The sequence below is a fragment of the Aulostomus chinensis genome, chromosome 2 (assembly GCF_037954235.1).
Source record: "Aulostomus chinensis isolate RoL2024-O1b breed Wild chromosome 2, RoL_Achi_v1.0, whole genome shotgun sequence".
NCBI lineage: Eukaryota > Metazoa > Chordata > Actinopteri > Syngnathiformes > Aulostomidae > Aulostomus > Aulostomus chinensis.
This window is the reverse complement of record NC_141321.1, coordinates 16,637,963-16,661,291: the sequence shown is the minus strand read 5'-3', so window position 1 is coordinate 16,661,291 and position 23,329 is coordinate 16,637,963. Positions and strand designations below refer to the sequence as shown.

General features: G+C 39.4%; 1 protein-coding gene across 2 annotated transcripts in view; it reads left to right on the top strand.

Moving 5' to 3' along the window:
- gpc6a (glypican 6a) overlaps window positions 1-23,329 on the top strand; it is a 145,437-nt gene that overhangs the window by 23,634 nt on the left and 98,474 nt on the right. For both annotated transcript variants that reach the window (XM_086181310.1, XM_086181303.1), the window contains exon 2: window positions 9,225-9,383. In XM_086181310.1, the coding sequence (XP_086037436.1) occupies window positions 9,225-9,383 (159 nt within the window). The remainder of the gene's footprint in view (window positions 1-9,224; window positions 9,384-23,329) is intronic.

Here is a 23,329-nt window from a genome sequence, read left to right as displayed (position 1 = left end):
TACACCCCCCCCCCCATGCTCCACTTATCTGTCTGCTTTGTCGAAATCCATTACCACTTCTCACATTTATGCAAACATACAGCAACAGGAAGGCTCTACTAATTAGCAAAGGTGTATTTAAACTTGCTTTGCAGAGCTGAAAAATCACTTTTCAGTCTCGACAAACGATGCTACAGGCTGAGAATTTTAAAATAAACATCCTCATATTGTCGAAGTAAGGAAGGGGGACATATTTGTTTAAATCCTTAGTATAGTATAGTGAAGTATAATATATTTATGTAACAGTTTAACTATAACTGGTCAAATCATTTAGTGTAAGCTTACAGGGGCTACAAGATAGAACTTCTCATTAATTAATAGGATGGAATTGTTGTTCTTGATGATGGGTACTGGTGTGAGTGGGAGGGTGCAGCAAAAAAAACCCTCCTATTTCATCACATCAGTTTTTTTTTTGAAGAATTACTAAAATCTACAAAAGAAAAGGGGTGTGGTTAAAGTGGTTTGCTGTTGCCTGCTGCAGCCAATCAGGGAGGGCCTGTCTACAATTTACACTTCTACAATTATACAATTTCATTTGGCGGACACAAAATTGTCCAACACCAACAAGAATTTAGACTGGAGTCAAGTCTTATTAAGTACAACAAAGTGCTTCAAGTTTGATTGGTCGCAGGTGCTGCCTTCTAGTGGCAGAAGTGGCAGTTGTTGTTGTTTTTTTCTGAATATAATTTAACCACAACTGACCACAACCAAAAATTCAGCATCAACAATATCTGTCAACATTCAACACATTCAATATTCAACATTGTCAGTGCTAAGTATTCACTAAGAGCTGGGTCTTAAAACCTCTGACTCATTCTACCCCTGAGGACACAGAGGAGAAGGGTCAGATTCAAGTGTTCCCTGAGCAGTTGAGTCTTCAAATGTCTCTTCAAAGTAGAAAGGAACTCTGTAGATCGTATGAAGTTGAGTAGTTCATTCCACCATTTGGGAACAACAATTCCCAATTAATGACACTTTGACTTGGAAACCTTGTTTGGAGCCAATCTGTTTTATAATGTATTTGAAAGTGGACGCACATAACTTTAAAGGTCAAGCAGATCAGAGCAGGGAATCGAAGTCCCTCTGTAGGAAACGAACTGGGAAGAAGAGAAATTTCTCAAACCTCACAGTTCATTACAGATATGTTGATTGGATCAGTGGGAGAACTGTGCAACTTGGCCTCATCATACAGCACAAACAAGACCATTTTGGAAAGCTTCACAGTGAATTCTCTCACATTTGTACTCCAATCAGACAGGTAGAATTAGACTGAATCATGTAGAGCAGCTGGGTGTGACAAAGGTTACATTTTATACATTTTAATATATTTACTGTTTTAATCGTGCAACAACCTTGGTGTGGCTTGTACAAACTCTGTGGTTGGATAGATGCTTCCCCTGGAATCTCATTTTACAGTGTAGACTGTGGTAACTCACAGCACCACACACATGCACCCAGAGGACAAAAAGATTCTCGATGTTAACAGTACACTGAGAATAGACCTGCATAAATCATGAAAATGTTTAGCAATTTATGGACTGAACTTCTAAGAAATGTAAAACTTAAATATAAAATACTTTGCTCCAAAGACAGAGGAGGCTATGATGAGCAGTGGTTACCCAACGTCTGTGGCGTAAAACGGGGAATAACGAGTCATAACGTACCTGTCCCATCTGTGTGTGTGTGTGTGTGTGTGCGCGCGCGCGCGTTTATGTGAGTGTGTGCATATGTTTGTGTGAGATTGTTTTGTCATAGCCAGTTTGTCAGTTGCACCTGATTTAATGAGCATAATGGACAGCTACATGAAATGACACATCACTTCTTCTAATCAGAAGCTGATTTGCCAACATATCTGTCTCGCTGCCCTCAGACGGCTGCTTCGTCTTAATGAACCAGCAGAGCAGCTTTTTACAGCGTGTGAAGCAGCTCTGGATACAGACATTAACTGAATGTGCTTTTGTTGTTGGTTTGATCTTGTTGATAAGATCCTTGTGAATGTGCAGAGCGTATATCAAGATCAGTAAAATCCAAACTGCCGGAGCAATGCTTGAGCTGTCCATTACGCTGCCATAAGAATAAGACCCCTCATCTTTCACTTTAACAACTTTACTGCTTTAACATCCGTTGAAGCATTTGTCACAGATAGACTCACAACTCATAGGATTCATATTAGTGAATCTTTGGCTATATATTTGAGCAGGATTGTGGTTACTATCCAGAAAGGAATCGACAGCTATCCACTGTGTAGTCATCGATGTCTCCATCTTTTATGGTCCTGTTGGTATTGAATCTTGTACGTTTAACTCAGCCTGACAGAGTTTGAAGACAACAGTGAGCTTGCAAGCATGCAGTGTATTGACAGCTGGGTTTCAAATTCCATCTTGAGTGCAGATCAACCAAGTAGAACTGGACAAATATGGTCTAGTGAGTCAAAATCACATTTAGACTAGGAGACAATTCTTCCCAAGCTCACAAAGGCAGGCACTGTTTTTCTTTTGAAAAATTAACTAGCGAACCTTTTTCGGGTAATTTTGACATTTCTGCTGTTTAGGAAAGTATCTGTACAAAGCCCTAGTCATGGAATCAGGTACCCCTACTTTTTGTGCCCGTCTAAAATATTAAAAAATTCAATGACACATGGGCTGAGAATTTATTTATTCATATTTATAGTGACTGTAAGCTACGTGTTGACATAAATCACCTGTGCTGCACAACATTAATGATTGACACCTCATGCAGACTTCCTTTGGGCTTTCTGGCAAATATAATGAAAATATTTGCATGGTTAAACGCACACACAATTGTTTGCAGCATGAATGTGTGGCCACTCATTTCTCCAGGTAACTCAACTATGACAGCTATGGAATGTTAGCATTTCAATCACCCAAATTCTTTAATTCCAATACAAAAGGACACATTGATGTTAGAAAAACAATTCCATGCATGTCTTCATTCAATAAAAGTGCCAGTGTTCCGTCACATTACAGCTTTTTTGCAAAATGCTTTTTTGTGGTCCAGTTACCCGCACGTGCTGCAAACCTGCGTCTCGCCACAGTGTTTCAGTATTAGCGCTCTGTAAATTGGCCCCTACCGCAACATGCGACACAACTGTTTAACTGCTCAACTTTTACTTTGAAGTCCAAGTGCCTCTGTTTAACATTCTAAGATTATATATATGTAATTTTCCCTTCACACATTTGAGAATGGAATTTCATTTTTTCTGTGAGAATTTGTTCTGATGAAAAGGAAAAGCAAAAAAAGTGCCTTGCTGTTGCCGTTTGCTGGTTTAAAAAGGAAGAACAATTGAATATAAGTGACCGATATTTTCCATTACTCCATGACAACAAGATCAGAATAATTAGAATTTATACATGGGCTGTTCAATGCTTCACTGAGGATCTCTGTTATTCTTTGTGGCTGAAATCAAACAGCAGTGATCTTGAGCTTGTTGTGTTGTTTGTTTGTTTGTTTTTGCTGAATCAGTTTATACCACTCAATGCTTGAACTGTAAAAATGTGGTTGATTAACTTACATTTCCTGTCTCTTATTTAACTTTATTAGTCCTTATCTAGGCTACAAATTTACAGCAGTCAAGCAAATAGCGTTTTCTGGTAGCCTACAGCAAAACCACTTGGGGGGGGGGGGGGACATGAAATACTGCAGGCAAAATTCTAGAATATCTCCTCTGTGGGGTTAACATTGATGACACATTTTCTCTATTCCTGAGGAATGTTTATTATGACAGCGTTGCATGGATTCCTGTTGAAGCAAAGCAATTTTTTACATTTTTATTTCATATATTGACAGGCCTCATTCAAATATTTTAATAAAACTGATGACTTCTTTGTTTAAGAAAGCAGCCTGAAAACTGAAGACGATTTTGCATGATAAATTCAGTCACATCGTAATAAATCTGGTCGGCGTGGCTCAGGGGTAGAGTGGCCGTCTAGCAACCGAAGGGTCGCTGGTTCGATTCTCGACCCCGGTGACCACGTCGAAGTGTCCTTGAGCAAGATACTGAACCATAATTGCTCCTGATGAGTAGGTTGGTGCCTTGGACGGCAGCCTCCGCCATCAGTGTGTGAGTGTGTGTGTGTGAATGGGTGAATGAGATGACACTGTGAAGCGCTTTGAGTGCCGCTAAGGTAGAAAAGCGCCACATAAAAAATAGAGTCCATTAAACTCACCTGCTTTAAGTTTTCACTCGCTCTATTGCAGTCGTCCTGCTGTAATACACATGGTAAATGTAGCTGATATGTCATATTAATACAAACCAAGATTGAAAGTTGAATAGTGGTGCACAACCTATGACAAATAAAAGCTCCAGGCTTTCCTTTCCACTGTCATTTACATTTAAGGACACTTCTGCTTTTATTGATTCCTTCTTCCTCCAACCTTTCATGGCCAGTAGTACTCCACCTACTTTGACAGGTTAGGTCAATTTATTGCATCAATGGAAACTTAGAACTGGAACGGAATTACCTCTGAGTTTCACAGCTCCCTAATGCTTTGAGAAAATTAAATTTTTCTTAAGTTATCCATCATCACACCAATAAACTATATTGTGTTCCAAACCCTTACATTTTTTTTCATATGACAGCAAATGTAGATGCATAGAAAAACACAGTCCAAAAAGCTGAATGGAGGTGTTGTCTTTGACATTTATCAGCCGGCTGAGGCCTGCCACCAGATGATGATCCGCGCTCGCCTCAATGATCACAGTGCTTCCTAATATATACAACCTCAAAAAAACAAAATGTGACAGACTCTAATTACATAATTTCTTCCATGAACTAAAAGTAATGCCGAACTTAAGAAGCCAACAGTTGCGGGTGTGTTTCTTTTTGAAAAGCAGGTATTTTTTATTTCACAAGAAACTGAAAACAAGATGCTGAAAAACATTCACCTCATGATCTGCATTCCACCATTGTTTTCTCAGCAGGCATGTGCCGTCTTCAAGATTTTCAGTGTTGCAGCTCCACGTAGCGGAAATAATGTGTGACGTATGAAAGAATGCTCTTGTGCTGCTAAAATATCCCATACTGTATCTGTAAGTGTCTGGCAAAAAACAACAACAACAACAACAAAAAAAAACTTTAACAGTCCCCAAACCGGCGTTAGCGACTTATTTTGTTGTTTTAGAGAGTTTGGTCTCAGTGGCTATCAGGCATGTGCATTTCTCTGGAGACGCTGGCTTGGTGTTGAACTGTTGATGGTGCACCTCATTACTGTAGCTTGGTGTCTCTCAAAGGACTGATTAAGGATTAACCACATTTGAGAGTGCCAGCACGTACAAGTACATGCTGCTTCCTCTATGTTTCATTACCCATGCACAGCTCCTTCATCTATAGCTTACTGTATATGCATGCAGAGTGTGCCAGTGTGCCTGCCAGTGTCTGTATTGCATTACAGCATCCATCAAAAAGTCTCTGGATCTGAATCTATTTAGCACCAGTCACTGGCTTATCCTTTGAGTGACATCTAGTCGAGGATGGAACCCTTCAAGACCTTCTTTTAAGCTCCTGCTGCTAAGTTGAAAATTATTGATAGAACATGCTGAAGTGCATTTCCTCTAAAATAAACACACAATGCCTTCAATATTCAGAAGCAGAGCACTTTAAAAATGGATTGCTACGTTTTGCTTCGCAAAACAATAGTTGCAACAGGTCTGACTGTCTTTAAGTTTGGATGTTTATTTAATTTATATCTGGTCCAGTTGTCAATAGGCTAATTTTCTGTTGCATGTAAAAATACTCCAGGTATCTTTCCAGGCTTCAGAGGCATGTCTGTGGATGATGGCAGGTGGTGGCCTTCAGTGGAAGATTTATGGACTTAATTCCGCCATAAACCAAGCTGAATCTCATTCAGATTTTTTTACGAAGAACTTGTTGCAAACACTGCCATTCTGACACATCCAGCAAATATGAGCAAGTTGTTTCTAGAAATATTTTTCTTTAGCTGGTAAAAGAATCAGGATGTATAGTTTAGTCATTAGAGTTGATTAAAAACTATTCTCTGACTATCTTCCCTTACTCTGCCTGTAATTGGCTCTGTGACCCTGACTACATATAAAAATATTTAACCTACCATCTGACCATAACAACACCCAAACAATGAGATATAACCAGTTAGAGGCAGAGCAAGGGTGAGTATCTATGCTGCAAGCTCCCATCAGGCTAATTAAAAGTGATATTTACAATTATGCAGACATTGAAAAGAAAGGCCTCTGAGATAAAAGAGGACTGAGCAGCTGCGCAAGGACAGTGAAAGAAGAATGACGAGTCAGGGATAATAGACTGTAATCGAGCAGTACATGGCTGGCTGTGACGCTGTGCTGATGACTTGTTCGGTATTTCAACACAACGTCAAAGACAAAACCAGTTTATTTACCATCAGAAATAAAACAGTGGAGCTCGAGAACATTTGTGACCATGAAGAATCCCTGACAGTAGCAGCAGTGTCAGAGCAGACCAGCCCTGTCAGGTGGCTGCTTGACCAGTATGGTGATCCGATGTATTTTCATATCCTCTGACTTGCTTTCTAACTAACTCTGCTGTTTCTCGTGTTTCATAATCCCTTGTAAATACTTGGTGCTGTCCACTTTAATGTGATACATTTCCAAAGTGATAAACACTGATATTTTGTAACCAGACTCTGTACATTAATGCCAATGGACATTGTAAACAACAATCAGTTATTCATTTGGACTATTCTTTTCAAAACAATTGGTTTCTATACAATTTAGCTGACTAAGAGGGAAAAAGTGCCAGATTTGATGAAGAGACTAAAAAAAAACGTGCCCCTCTGAATCCCAACCCCATTATGATGCCCTGTCACAGACTAATGGACTCAAACCCTTTGTGGTGTCAGCTCGTTCTAGACAACCTACAGGTCGGTTCCACAAGTCTGACTCTCTAGCTCCTGCCATTAGCATGCATATATATATATATATATATATATATATATGTGTGTGTGTGTTTGTGTGTGTATGTACAGTATATATATATATATATATATATATATATATATATATATATATGTGTGTGTGTGTGTGTGTTTGTGTGTATGTACAGTATATATATATATATATATATATATATATGTACAGTATATTTATATGTATATATAATAGCAAAGTTCCTTTGTATGGCACACAGTGTCACAAAGTGCTTAACACATAGAAAACAACAAATGAGAAACAAAAAAAGAGCAAAAAAGAGGAAAATCAACTTGTAACAGTTGGTGATTGAAAGTCATTAATAAAACATCAAGTATATTTTTGATAGAAGTGGGTCTTCAAAAGTGAGTTAAAGGACAACGTGACTGTGGCCTGCCAGAGCTCCTCAGGCAGCTCGTTCCACTGCTGAGGAGCCTGAACAGCAGGCGCTCAGTCCCCTTTAGTCTTTAATGGAGAGGAGGGAACATTCAGTAGGTTCCTGCCTGAGGATCTCAGGCTGCACACTGGTTAGGAGAGCAGGGGCCAAGGCCTCAATGGCTTTAAAAGTTATCAGTAAAATCTTAGAATCGATCCTAAAATATATTGGCAGCCAGTTTATATTAAGGTCATTACAATTTGGCTAAGGTGTTCTCTTTTTGGTTTGTTTTGTTTTGCTTTGTTTTTAATCTTGTTGCTACAGAGTCTGATTCCATTGAATTGAGTCTGCCGAAAGACCATCACAGTAGTCCAGTCATGCACAAATAAAAGTATTAATCATTGCCTCTAATCTTACATGTCACTGCAACATCCCTGAAAGCTCTGCTGCCTGCTGATGCTGCCATCACCGTGCTCTCGAGTCCGTGCAGGATGGGTTTAGCCTGCTCTCGGTTGGGTAGTGTTTTGCATTATAGCTGAAGAGTTCAATTTTCTTTTCCTCTTCTGAATAATTTCCCCCATGATTTCTGAGTCACCTATCATTTTTTACACACTTTCACACTGAAAATAATCCAATAAGCCAACATAAAACTCCTCAAGGTGAAGGAGAAATCTATTTCCATATTCTCACAATGTCCAATGATGCCCACAACACTCTGGAGAACTCTTCAGAAGGGTCTGAAATTATTAACTACCTGCCACCAATACTTTTGTACACTTGTTCAAGTTTAACATCTAACTTGCACACTTTTTAGGACCAGATATTAGTTTAATTGTCCTCATGGGAGAGCTCTCAAATGTTGAATAAATGATGCAAAAATATCAAGGTTTTGTTTTTTTTGTTTTTTGTTTTTTAAGACAGTGGCTTTGCTGTTCTTGTAATTGTAATGAATCAGAATTAACTGTAGTGGAATCATAGCTATAACAAACAGCCTCTCTATGTGGCCTGATACCAAAAACTTCACTTCGACAATGTGATTAGATTCTGGATGGGATTTTTGTTTTGACGAAACTTTTATTGTGTAGGATAATATTTGAAGCAGAATAGTTGTGCTGTAAAAAGTTTATTCTGAAATTTTGAATAACTGATCATAATAACAGCGTATGTAGGAGGTATGTCACTACACTATGTGGCCTGTTAGAGTGACGTATGTTGTGAAGTTTCTTAACACCAGAGCAAACAATTTCCTCTCCTCTAACTCAAAACAAATGGCCACAAACTGAAGGAAGGTTATGCTAACGCAGTTTTGCTCGCCGGACCCAGACATCGAAACTGGGCAATGTTATATGGAATAAACCATTCAAGGAGAGAATCATCATTTTTCTTCTTCTGGTCTGATCTCCAGCGCAGATGACTGGCCCCTGAAGGATGACATCAGTTTGCACTGCGTTGAATCTGTTTACCCAAAAGGAAAGTCATTACCGATTTTCAAATTCATGCGAAAACCTGCATTGTGGCTGCTGATTTGGTCTGAACCCAGCCTATAGATGTGATTCTATGTGATTTTGCATTTAATATTTTACCACTGTCACACAAACACAAACTCAGCTGGCATTACTGCTGTTCTGGACAGTAAAATCCTGCACGAGGTGTATGAACTGCTCTATTGCACTGTTTGAAATGAAAGCAGGCTACCAACAAATATTATCCTCAGCCATTTGTTACAGTCTGTCCCCCTTTGATAGCATCAAGGATGAGAGTCACAAAATTACAGACAGCTGTGATCAAAGACTCAGCTCAGCCTTTTGAAAAACCAAAACTTGTGGCAGTGAAGTGTGTAAAAACTGAGCGCTGTGTCTCTGTCTCCCTTAGGTGAGCACCTGCGAGTCTGTCCTCAGGGATACACCTGCTGCACATCAGACATGGAAGACAAACTCAGCCAGCAGAGCAAACTGGAGTTCGAGAACTTGGTTGAGGAAAGCAGCCACAATATGAGGACGACGTTTGTCTCAAGGCATAAAAAGTTTGATGGTAAGCCGGATTGCTTTGTTTTACTGTATCTGTTGGTGTACAGAGATTTAGAAACTATGGAGCCGTCTCTCAGACTCTGCCCCTTCTAGTAAATTTATTCCAGGCAAGCCCTGCCAAATCACATGTCAAAGTTGTAAATGCAGACTTCTGATACAGTGATGAATAATTAGTACGACTGTTACTAATAAGATATGGGCAGACTGGTAACTGACATAAAGCTAAAGCATCTCCTTTCATAAAACATATATATATATAGTTAGCACTGTCCCCTCACCGCAAGCCGGCTCCAGCTCCGGCTTCTCCTTGTACCTGTGTGGGTTCTCTCTGGTACTCCAGCTTCCTCCCACAGTCCAAAGACATCAAGAGAGGACGAAGCTGATTGATACTCTAAATTGACTGTAGGTGTGACTGTGAGTGTGAATGGTTGGATGGATGGATAGAGATGGACAGATAATACAGATAGATAGATAGATAGATAGATAGATAGATAGATAGATAGATAGATAGATAGATAGATAGATAGATAGATAGATAGATAGATAGATAGATAGATAGATAGATAGGTAGGTAGGTAGATAGATTGGTATGTCAAATCTGGCCATAGGTTTGTCTAAATAGTATCACTTCTGCTCCTCCAAACTCTATTATATGTTATGATTGAGGGATCAGTGCTTTCTGGGCAGGTTTTTTTGTGCTGTTCTGTCTGAATTGAGTCAGTGTGAAGTTATTCACATAGCCACTCAACAAAGCATGAAAAAAATTCTTGGCTTTCAGTCTGCTTGAAGTCTCACCTGTCTGTAAAAGTAAGGATGTGGTAAATGGACTGAATTTAAGAAGTACTTGTCCATACTGACATCTTTTCAAGTTTTACAAAGCATTCATTGCCCACACAGCCATTTAATACATTAATGTGGGAGGCTGCCACAGTAGCATGGTGCCAACTTGCTGACACAGTCCCTCATTCATACACTGACTAAAAGGTTCAGCGCTTTGCTCAAGGAGTATCTATGAAGACGATGTCAACAGAAAACAGCTTGCCAGTCACATGACTGAAATTTTCTCTATCGTGCTAATGTTACCAAACCAACTTTTTCAGGTGAGTGTAAATTGATCAAAGCCACAGCACTGAGATTAATGTGATACAACCAGGCTTCTCAAATAATGGGAACTGTAGTGTTACTTCAAAATACACTGATGGGGACATGCCAACTGTCTTCACTCCTCTTCTTTGTTATGAATATATATATATATATATATATATATATATATATATATATTGAACAAAACAAAAGACGACTGAAATTGGGAATGAATTCCCTTCAGTACAACAGAGGCCCTGATGAATCTTGAATACAGACAGTTTCTATGATAATTTTATTCTTCATGTAATAGCAAACTACTGGCAGTGGTAAAGAAGTAGAAAAATCCATAAGAGGATCTGATAGATGTTTCCGTCTGCCAAAATATATCAAAACTAATTATTTTAGTTTTCCCCACTTATGAGTTTTAAATTAGCTGTCAATCAGTTTCGTAAAAAAAAAAGAAAGAAAAGAAAACAGCATGACTAAAATTTTGATTTCATTTCTATTTTTCTTCTATTTTCATTTGCAAGATTACTGAAATTGAAAGTAGGCTAGAATGTTGAAGACTGGGTTTTGAACAAGATTGGAGATTCTCCACTGTTTCTTATACTGTCTTTCCTTAACATTGTGGATCAACTTGACTCTTCATTTTTATTCATATGATAAAATGTAAATTGTTTGAGCTACATGTGAAACATCTGTGTGAATAAGTGTTGCTAAAATGAATGACCAAGATAGACCGCGCTCCTTGAACATGATTATCCTGGTAATAGCGGTCCTTCTATACTGTCTTAGAGACCAACTTCTGTTCTTGTAATTGTAGAACTTCTTTCTTCACTTATCACTTCCCCCCATTAATGACAATTCCACAACCAGTATTTCCTCCAGCCAATGGTTCCTCATTTCAACTCACAGTAAAAGATTACAAGAATCAATCTATTTGTAACAGAGGAAATAGGCTAATCTAAAGGTTATGCTGAGCAAAGCCTAATTATATCCTCCATGTTGAGAGATGATGTTAAATAAAATACTATTTTACAGAGGAGCGTCATTAGTACCCGAGAACTCAGGAAATGCCAAAAAGCAAAATCTTGTTATTCTCTCTTTTTCATTTTTGAAAGAATATGGGGCGAGTTTTGTTTTGGCGTCTCATTAATACATATTCTTTAAGTTATGAAAGGCATTTCTTTCTGAGTATCTGTCATGCATATTGTTAAAAAAAAAGGACAAATCAATGAAAGGGATTTAATTTAAAATGCACATAATTCGTCAACCTCCCTGACATTATATCCATGTAATAGTGATACTGATGCACAAAAAAACTTCAAGGCTGTGAAATTGGTGTGGTAAATGTAGCTGAAGAAGGAACCGGTAATTACAACGTAAAATCGGTTCATTGCCTCTTCTGATAGACTTTTAATTAGTAGCCACAGGTTGCGCATGCATTTCCAGCTTGTTTGAAAAGTAAAATGAAAAACTATAAAGGGCAGCTTTAAATAAATGTCACCTCTCAAAACAATGCCTCTAGACCTCTGCAGCCATACACTGCTTTTATAAAGAAACACTGGTAAAATAATTGAATTCAATTTTCTCCATGTCTATATTTTCAGGCACTCAACACCACATTTCTTCTTCTAGCATTAAGCTCCTTCCACCTCGTGGGATTTGAATCATCCCTCATCAATTTTACAAGCCCTCATTTCTGTCCCTAGTTATTTATAGGACCCTATTATGAAAACCTTAACTTACTTTTTGATTACTGACTGCTTCCCCTTGAGGCTTGTGGGTTTTGATGCATTATTGAGTAATCCTGGAGCCACAAATGACTGTTGCACACAAGACTTAAAGTTCGGGCATTCCAAATGCCCAACCATCTGGCTGAGGAATCTTTTCCCCTATCTCAGTGTTCCTTACTCCCCCATAGAGACTTGGAGTCCAGTCATATTGCAGTCCAATTGATGCTCTGTGTAGAAAGAAACTTGAGCAAACTTTACTGTGTTGTATAGCTCTGCATTTCTTCCGGCTCAGCATGGTTACGCTCCAGCAAGGTTTGTTTTTATTTGTCCCTGAGCGCATTAGTGTTCGCTGCTGTGGCTCAGTTGATATAAGGTAGCATGAATTAGGGAGATAAATATATATAATGTGTGTGTGTGTGTGTGCGTGTGCGCGTGTGTGTGTGTGTGAGACGTGGAGAGAGAGAAAGATTGAGATGGAACAAAGACAGAAAGAGAGGAGAGATGTGGGGATGGATGTGCTAAAGAGGAAGAGAGAGGGAGAGTTGCATCACATCTGTTAAAGATTGATTGCAGTGGATGAACCATGATAAAAGGTGCCTCATGCGGAGTGAAGTGAGATTGAAACCACTGTAGCGAGAGGTTTGTAGCCACTGCTAGAATGCTGTCATTTTTGTAAGATCTCTTTGCTTTCTAGTCTGGTTTCATTTCTTGAAAAATGTCACTAATGCAGGCAAAATTACATTTCACACATGATTTACTGGAAAATCAAAAATAAATCAGTCAAAAATGATGAATGAAAAATGGTATTATGATGCTAGCAAAAATATATTTGATATTAATGTAACCTTATGTATTTGTAGTGCTGGCATAATTATCAGAGGAAAGAAATGCACCGCGGCATAACAAAGCCGGAAGGAATCTGTGTGTATTAGGCTTGGTGACATTTTCGATGATTGCAGGGCTACTGGATGAACTAATACAAACGGCAAGGAAATAACAAACTAGCCAGTTGGAAATATTGGGCGACAATCAGCAGCACATTTTAATGTCTGATTCTGACTGGATCAGAAGTCCTGCATGGATCCTTTTCTGATGCATTTGGTTCTCCCAATATCCAAGTTAGTTAGTTTAAGACCCTAAATCCACTGTATGGGAATGTTTTTTTGCATCTATTGCACCAGCTGAGTGAGTGGTGACCTGCCCTGTATGTACTGTCCCCACCTCTCACCCACTAACCCACTGTGTCAGGATGGATGTCAGTTTCACGATGCTTAGCAAATTATTTCTTGAGTTAATCAATTCCAAAAAAAGCTTGAATTCATTGAATGTCATCTTGCTTTCCAGTCAGATGAATAACCTGAAATACTGACTCTTCCCAGTAGCATGATCCTCATCTCGAGTTCCTGTTTTATTTTGTAGTTCATGTCCTGTTTTCCTCTGTGCTCTATCCATCCATTCATGCATTTTCATAGCCTTCAGCTGAGAGGCAGGGTTCACCCTGGATGGGGGTCCATCTCAGGACCAACACATAGAGACAGACATCCATTCACACCTACAGTCAATTTAGAGTATCAATCAGCCTCGTCCCCTCTTGATGTCTTTGGACTGTGGGAGGAAGCTGGAGTACCAGAGAGAACCCACACAGGTACAGGGAGAACATGGAGACTCACACAGAAAGATCCTGTGCTGGAGCTTGGACTTGAACCCGGAACCTTCTTGCTGTGAGGTGACAGTGCTAACCACTGCACCACTGTGCCGCCCTTCCTGTGTGCTCCTTTCCAGGATTACCTCATGTGTCTCACCTGTGATTATTGCACCACCTGCGTCTCTTTTCCTTCTGTATTTAACCTCTGTGTTACCCATTATCTTGTGTCAGTTCATTGGTTCTGTTTCTGCCATTGTTCACACTCTCGTGTTCCCTGCTCTTCTGTGTTCCCCAGTAAGATTTTAGTTTAGAACTTGGTTTCGTCGTTACTTTGTACTCATCCAGGACTTAGGCCTGTTTACCCCTTTGTTTGCAACTTTGTTTTTTCCTTCTGTTGTACTTTGAACCCTCCTGTGTTTATACTTTGCCTTTTTTTTTTTTGAGATTAAAGACTTTCATTTGAACTCCAGTTGCCTACCTTCTGCATTTGGGTCCTGTTTTCTCCTACTTACTTTGACACCCAATAGATAAATTCGAGGTGTTTATGATAATTGTTTGTTTCTGCATTCATCTTGATGCTAGAATATTTCGAGTGAATTATTGAGGTGACAGGGACAAAACTGGAGCACAAGAATCACAGTTTTGTCCTTCTCACATGTATTGTTCTTTCCCAACACCATCGACCTCCGCCTTGGTACTGAAGCGTCAGAAGCATCGGTTTGACTCAGCCATGTTACAGAAAGAAATGTTGTGCTTTCCAACATCTTTTGTATTGAGATCTGTGTCATCAGCACCTTTGCTCACGAGCACATAACAGTGGTGACTCACACAGAGTGAGAAAGTCGATGTGAAGGGCTGTGGTTTGGGCCAATGAACACTGAACTTTGCAGCAGGGGACTGCTGCTAAGTCATATTGTGATCTGCAAGTCAAATCCTATTCCTGTTACATTGTGACTGTGGTGTTTAAACGGATATATCAGGCTATGCCGAGGAAACAGTGGCATTGGTTTGTATTCTTGTTAACAGGACAACTCAAAGAAAATTGTGGATGTTGTGTGATTAAATTTGGCAGGATGATCCAGTGAGGTTTCGTTGCTAATCATGTCGTAATTGATAAGTGAGTTGAAATTGAATTCTTGTGACATCATACGATCCTCTTGTTCAAGGTCTAGTATGGCCGTGTTATGATTGAATATCATTTGCTGCAGTTGAATTGTCTTTCTCTATCCTGTGTCATTGGCCAGAAAAGGTGTCATACCATTATCCAACAGATGGTCTGATTTCTTTTGATCCACTGACTCCAAAGTCATTTGGAGCCTATATACAATAGAGTACATTTTTGGGGGGGAATCTTTGATGAACGATTCATCATTTAACAGTTTGAAAAAGTTTAACAATGCTGCTGTTTACAGAGAATTCATGGAAATTTGAGATAGCTGTGTCATTGGTATTGCCCCTCCAGTTTGTCACTTGTATTGTGGATGCTTTTTTGGTTCAGTTTGTTGATGCCCTGCCATTCTGTCCCCTCTCAAGACCCAGGCTAGAGATTAGCGTGTGTGCTTGGTTGACTAAAGTCCGGGTTGAGCAGCAGTACTGGTTGATTGAATTCTTTGATCCTGCCCCAGTAGAGCTTCTCTGCTCAACATTGAGAGCTGCTGTGTCCCTCATCCACTTCAAAAATCCCTTATTCACACCCGACTTAAACGGAGACTGACTCAGACACAACATCCCGTTCTCTCTAATCTGTGGTCTCTCAAATTCACAAGCTCCCAGTGGACCATATAAGCCAGCAGAGATGCAGGGGCCAAAAACACAGCATGCCAGCTATCACACCTCACAAGTTTATTTGCTCTTTGTATTTTCAGGTGAAGTCTGTCAGAAATGTGACATTTTGTGTTATTACTATTGATAGCTTTTCATTCCAAGAATCCAGATGAGCTGAACAACTGGCGCAATTTTTCCAAGGATTAGAATTCAATTATACATTTGACAGTGTTTCCATTAAGTATTTAGTATTCCAAAATTGTTTGTGCACTACAGGGCGCTGAATCATAAAATGGTACAGTCTAGTTTTGAAGAACAGACAATGGATGACTCCGGATCCAAGTGGGACTACTACTACTAGACAGGTGTACATAATCTTAAATACTTCCTAAACTATTCAGAAATAAAGGTAAGCCATGTATACCATATTGTACACCTTTGAGACTGACTGACAGAACTATCAAATTAAGTCACAGTTCAGCAAGTAAGCATGGCCTTTACTCTCAGATAAAATATGGCTAATGAGTTACACCGACGCAGCTGTCAGTCTGCAATGGATCAGCAATGATGTCCACTAGCGCAGCTACCGCTCACAGCCCTACGTGGTTGTATTGCATTTGCCAATTAGTTTGAGGTTAAAGTAAATAACGAATCTGACCTCTTCTAATGATAATTTGTCACCTTCCTTCCATTTGATGAAGTCCTGTCCCAAGCTAATATATTAAAACAAAATGTAGGCACAGTAAATGGATCGCTGGATATTTAGATTTTTTTGAATGGCTCATTGTTTGTCTGGACTAAATGAGACTGAGGTACTGCCATGCTTGGCTCCCACGTGATGATTAATTACACAAACATCAAAGAACTGATAAAAAAGTCTGTGAAATATTTGTTATAATCAATGCTGCAGTCTTTGACTATATAATTTATTTGTGTAAATGTATCTTTTATCTGCTACAACTACACTCTGAATGCTGCAGTTGTTGTGTATGTCAATGCATCTGACAACAATCTTCCAATGTAATCCGCCCAATAGATGAATGACCTGTGTGTCATGTGGTTTCAAATGTTGGTTCACTTAACACAGGATAGTGTGAACACTAACTCAACCTGACACAAAATGTGACAAATCATCAAATCATCCACTAATCAGGACCAAAGCAAACTCAAGCTGTAAAATGTTCAAAACATGTTTGATCAAGTAATGTAATGATGTCTTGAAAAGTAAGTGTTTTCTTTGCTGGTGATAAGTAGCCTGGCAGGTTCAGATTTCCCTCAAGTAGATGAGACTAAAATGTCCAGCCTTTTTTCTCGTGAACTGAAAGTGGACCTAAAATTGTCTCACACGGCTGGCTCGTCCACAGCTGTGTGTGTGGCCAGTGAAATCCAATCATATTCATGCAGGTGTACAACATGGACATTATAAGCCAATGTTTGTTACTCAGCTGATTGCACTTGTGCCAATATCTTTTGCTGCCAAAGCCCCGGTCAACCAGAATCTTCCTCTTGTGTGGCATTTCTTATTGTTGATTCAACTAAGATTTGTGTTTGTATATGTTAATGAAGGCAGATTAGCTCTCTAATCTGAATTCTTTCGGAGGATCTTCAAAGAGCCGAGCCAAATCTAACTCCAGACTGATACCGTATACCAAAAACTGAACACCAAACTACCATAGCATGCAACCACAATTTATTTATTTATTTGTGCACTGACTTCTTAATGCTATTTAGGAGACTGACAAGTCAAACTTAAAAGATTGACTCCTATCACATATTGCATGGACGGTTTCATTATGAAGTCTTTTAGTGTGTCCTTTATAAAGGAAGTCCTTCGCTCTGTTTCAAAGGGAGACAGCGCTGTTGTCATCCCACTGTGAATTGTTTTCATTTAAGGAATGGCACTTTCACAAATTGTATAAATTTAATGCTGAACATTAAGAGAGAGTTGATTTTTCTCCCGAGGTTCATCAATGTGAAACCTGTCGTTTAATGCAGGTGTCATCGAATTACGTAACAAAACATGAGGTTCTTAAAATTCTTAATTTAAAGCAGCCAGCAGTATTCTGCATGTATACGGTATAAATTATCTGGTAATCTACTAGATTCCCCAGACAACACCACCAAATTCTCAGTCTTAACATTTATTATTCATGTTTGACGTTCATTGAAGTCCTCAGCTAGTGAAGTTTAGAAAATGCCAACAATTCTTAGCTGACATCAAATGGTTACATAACAAGCAAATCTCAAAGGTCCTCATTATGCTTTACTCCCCTCTTTCAACTCTGAAGCTATGAACTGGAATGTAATTATATGGGGTTTTTTTCATAATGAGAATAGCAAAACGATTTGTTCACTTTTTATTTTGATAAGCTGCTATAAATATCCGTCGTATTATTCTTAATTCCCGCAAATTTGCAAGTGCATTATCGGGTGGTATAGATATAATAATGCTAATACGAGAGGTGTGCATCTTTTTTCGGTTGAGTTTGTGGACAAACTTACAATTCACATCACCCTTTGTGCATTATATAATAGCCACCATTATTAATTTATATCGTGAATACATTGAATAACGAGGTCACACTTGATACACAGTTCATGATTCTGACAAGATTTGGCTCCATTTCAGTCATCACACATTTGTTTCCGTGATGCTGGTTGAATGTTTGATTACCACGACCAGCTGGACATCAATTATGCGAGTGCTCATGTTAATGAGTGATGTTAGTACTCATTGCAACTGTACCACTATACCAAATACAAGTTTTTTGGTTTTATTGATGGACACAAGGTGAAATAAGCCTATATTGTCTTCAGCATTGGAGAAAAGCAGAGGTGGCATCCGTGTTACATGTCTATAATTGACAGACATCTGTGTCCATCTGTGTGTCCATAATGAGGCCAACTTTGTTTTCTAATAACATACATAGCACTTACGCAGACACCTGCAGGAATACAACACATAAAACAGATGAGCGGGGGACAAAGGGCAGGCCCGGACACGGTAACCATCTAATGGAACGAGACCTTCATTACACAGGAGATGACAATAAATCACACGAGAGCAGGACACTGGTGAGGACAGCCTGTACATTGATTTCCAGTGATGTCCAGTGATGAAGACGAAACCTCTGTGACAATCTCACGTCCATTTCTAATGAAATCTAAAACCATGTAGACACACAGTTCCTGGAAGTGTTCATGAATAAATAACCTCTGTTTTGGTGTCCGTGTGTTATACTAAGTGAATGTCAGGAAGTCTGTAACTCTCTGAGGAAAGAGGGAATGGGGTCTGAGAGTTGGTGGCAGCCTCCATCATCTGGCACACACTGCAGCCTCGTGTCACTTTCGTACTTCAGGATGGATGGCTCTGCAGGGCCTGGACACACTCGCTGTGTCCCACTGGTGAGCGTCAAGGATAGGTTGGAAGAGGAATACCTTTCCACCAAGTGCTATAGCAGAAATGAGGAGAGAAGCCATGGGCAGGGTGCAATGTGATTCTTCTCTCTAATGTATCTATTGAATTTGAACCTTGTGTCACATATTGAAACATATACACTGTGAAAACTCACTTACAAAAAAAAATACTACCCTTAGGATATTGAGTTTGCTCAAGCTACAGCTGAGATCAAGCCGTGTATTGAGACAGATGAAAAAATGTCACCGCCTCCCGCAAAAAAAAGGTGATATTGTACCCTCAAAGATCCCCACAGTTTCATTTCCTTTTGATTTTACATGCACCATTTAAAATTAACTGAATGTGGTGACCGCGAGGTTGGCATAATTTTGTGACAGTGACTAATTGGAATGTCATGCCATGTATGAATTGCAGCAGGAAACATCAGGAGTGTGAAAAGGAAGGCCAGTGATTGTTATTGCATTGCCGTTTGTCCTCGCTTGAAACACTAGAGTCTAAGCTGCATTCATATTCTCCTGGCATATCATTAATTTATTGAATATGTCATAATTTATGCTGTTTATCTGTGTTCATTCCTCAGTATACAGTATGTCCTTGCAGTGAACATGTCAATGTGTTTTAAAAACAGAAGAGAGACAGAAGTCAATATTCCTCATTTCAAGGCAGATTTTACGATTGCCTGCCATTGTTGGGCCCAATGTGAGCATGATTGACGCTGATGCAGAACTCTGTTAGGATATACCAGACATGCATTGAAGCTGTGTTTTCCAGTTTGTGTAGGTTCAGCTGGTCATGCCGGTTCTGCCATCTGCCATCAAAGAACTAACTGGTGTTGATTGAATTTGAGGAAGTTCCACCTCTCATCTAAGAGGCCTCAACTCTAACTGACAAATGGAAGGGTTACGTGTGACCTCAGTGGCCCTGTAAGGATTAAGCCACCCCCCCCCAGCCACATCGACGAGAGATGAAACGTCTTCAAGAAATCCAATCAAGTGCAAATGCCTTTGTGTCACGTGACGAGGGCGAGGAATAAGACCCAATTGCAGACCGAGGCAAGGAGTGTTCACAAGAAAGTGTTGTTTAAAAATCCAAAGACAAAGTACAACAAAGGAAAAAAACAAAGTAGCAACAAAAGGGGGTCAACGGGCCTAAGTCCGGGACGCCAACCAAAGTATCAACAAAACCCCAAATTTACACGGGAAAGTGAGGAACACGAGAGGGAAAGTGGAGACTAGCACGGAGACTGGTGACTTGAGACAGGAGACTTGAGGCACACAGCGACGACAACATGAGTGACAAACATTCGACAATGACTGCCAATGAACGACAATGGTCCGACGCGGACAAAGGGAAACACAGAGGTTAAATACACAAAAAGGAGACACAGGTGGTGCAAACACACAGGTTAGACACATCAGTTAATCACAGGAGGGTGCACAGGAAGACAGGACACTACTACAAAGTAAAACAGGAAACACGAGACGTGGAACATGAGGCAGGGATTGTGATTGTTCACTTTCCACTTAAAAAAAATTGCCATTCAATTATGATCATTGTCAGAAAAGTTCTGAATATCCTGAATGCAGCCGCAGGGACAAAAAATCCTGATCAACACACTGATATCAAAGCTAATCACTATGAACAAGTTAATATTCTGTCTTTACATTATCCAGTGTAACATTAGTGGCCGTCTCTCTTGTTGTTGATTGAAACAGCATCAGTAATCAGCCTATTACATGTCCACTTCCTATTGCAATGCCCGAGGACAAAGGAGACTCATTTAATATCAGCATTTTGAGTTTTGCTGGATCAAGCACATCAAAGATGGTGACTGCTTTTGCTTGGCTACACATGTATCTAACCCTATTTGCCCTTCTAAGGTTTGCTCATTTGTTACCATGACATTGATTGTTGCTAATCAGCTTGACCTCTGCCCTATAACCCTTTCTCCATTGAACTCAAAAATAGTAAAAATATTTCAAAATATACTTATCCGTGTAAAAGGATTTTGCACAATATATTATTTTCATGGCAAATGAAATGAAGATAACATACAAAGATGATTAAAAATTTCTCTGAAAGTTTGGTAAAAAAAAATCCATTGACAGACAGACACAGTCTTTACCTCCAAAATGCAAATTTAAACTGTAAAAATAAAATCGTGATTTGCGATATTTGCCAGTTTTTAAACCATTACTCTCGTTATTGTTGACAACCATTTAAATGACGATGGTTACATTTCTTTGGTGATCTGTATCAAACAAAAATGACTGTGGAAGATTGTAAATATGCATCTTTACAGCACTGCTACATCAGATTTAATATGGTATTTTTACTTGCAATTAACCTTTAACAAATATTTCACCTTCCTGCCATTTGAGAATTTCAGATCCATTTTGATTCCTCTTGCAGGCCTCCACACAATGTTCATCTCCCATCTGAGTGAACAGGAGACCATAGCAAGTGTGTTTGACCATGACTTGAGTCCTCCTACGGCCTGGTTAAAAGCTTGCATTTATTTGAAAAGGACATAGTAGCAAGGACAAAAATTAACAATACATACTCTGTGGTTTTCTTCTGACAACCTCAGGATCCTCACTCAGACACAGGAAACCTCTGTGGGATGGATTAGTCTAACAAAGCTCTGCATGGAGGCTTTCATGGGAAGAGGCACTCCAAACCGCCAGGTTGAGACAAAGCTGCTTATCCACAGGGTCACGTTAAAGTAATGGTGTGTGCAGCCAATTTGCTCCTTTCTATTCAACGGGTGTGAATATAATCCATGGGAGGAAATCACTTTGATTTTCTGAGCCTTGCTAATTGACTTCCCCAATGCCTCTCAACATTGAACTGCGTGTCAGATCTTGGAAGACACAGAGATGCCCTCAGCAAAGGTGGCTTTTGACATCATGATTAACTCAACAGGCGGGGAGAACTGTTGCTTTGCCCCCAAGTTTTGGTATGGAGCCAAGTGTGAATGTAGTTAAACTGATAAGAAGTGCATAATTTAATATAATCAATTCAACTACCTATGTTATTTGAATAATGTTTCACAAAAGTGTCACAGGATTGCAAGGACGAATCATTTTGCCACAGGCAACACTGCTTAGTGGGGAGTTACCATACTGCATATTACCGCCTCGACTTGCAGGTGCACGTGTTCAAAACAGTGGATGTGGTTAACAAGAGGTACATAGGGAAGACATTCAACAGCTGCAGAAATACACACTCTTTAAAATAATTACCCGCTGTTCTTAGGTGGAAAGGTAGTACATTAGCAATGAAGATGGCTCAAGCTAAAACAGTGCATCCCCACCTTCGCAGTCAGGATTCAGCAACACTTCCAGCAGCTGGAGAAAGTGGTGGAGACAGAAAAAACCCTGGTTTAGCACACTTGCATCTCAAAGGTACACCACAAGGCTATAGGGACCCTTCTTGGCCAGCAGGGAATCTTGTTAATGTCTTCCTTTTTTTTTACAAACATTTTAAAGTACAGTACCTGAAAACTGAACTGAAAAAAAAACATTGGTGGCACAGCACACGCTGCAAAGCCTCCCACTCACTCTGCCTCTATTTGGACAACGGACTGCTCAAGTTTAGCATACATACCCAATCAAATGTATATGAGCTTTGTATAATTCCGACGTATGCCATTAGTATGTTCAACCAGTAATAATCGTGATTATTTTTGATATCTGTATGAGGTAATTGGGTGTGAAACCTAATTCATCCCTCGGGGACAAACAAAGATAGTGAACTGTGAACTGTGAAAAGTTCTATCACATATGCAGAGGTAATCCCTAATCCTAAATCTACAGAGTTTAGATTTGTTTCATTTTAAACCTTATCATTAAAAGGATTTGAAGTAAAACATCCGATTGGGAGAGAGAGGAAAATAAACATGCTAACATAAGGTTTTAGTTCTAGGAAATCCAGTAGCAGTAGCAGTGTCACGTTTGAAGACAGCAAAACATTGTGAAAGGTTTTGTAATATATGAAGACACGGAGCACATCAATCCTGTTCAATATATGAAGACGGAACAATATATTGCTCTTCCTTCTCATGAGAAACCCGTTAATTTACATGTGAATATGAAGTGATTTCAAAGTGTTCATAAATAGTTTTCATTGTATGGAGCCATCAAATGCACCATTTAAGTTAGGGCTTAAAATTATACAGGCTCATCAACTCTAAACAGTCAGTTGTGTCTTCGGAGCAGAATGATCAAAGTGCAAGTTCATGTTTTATGTACCTCAAGGCAATGATATGCTTGAGATTATCCTAACTTGAAGTGTTGTGC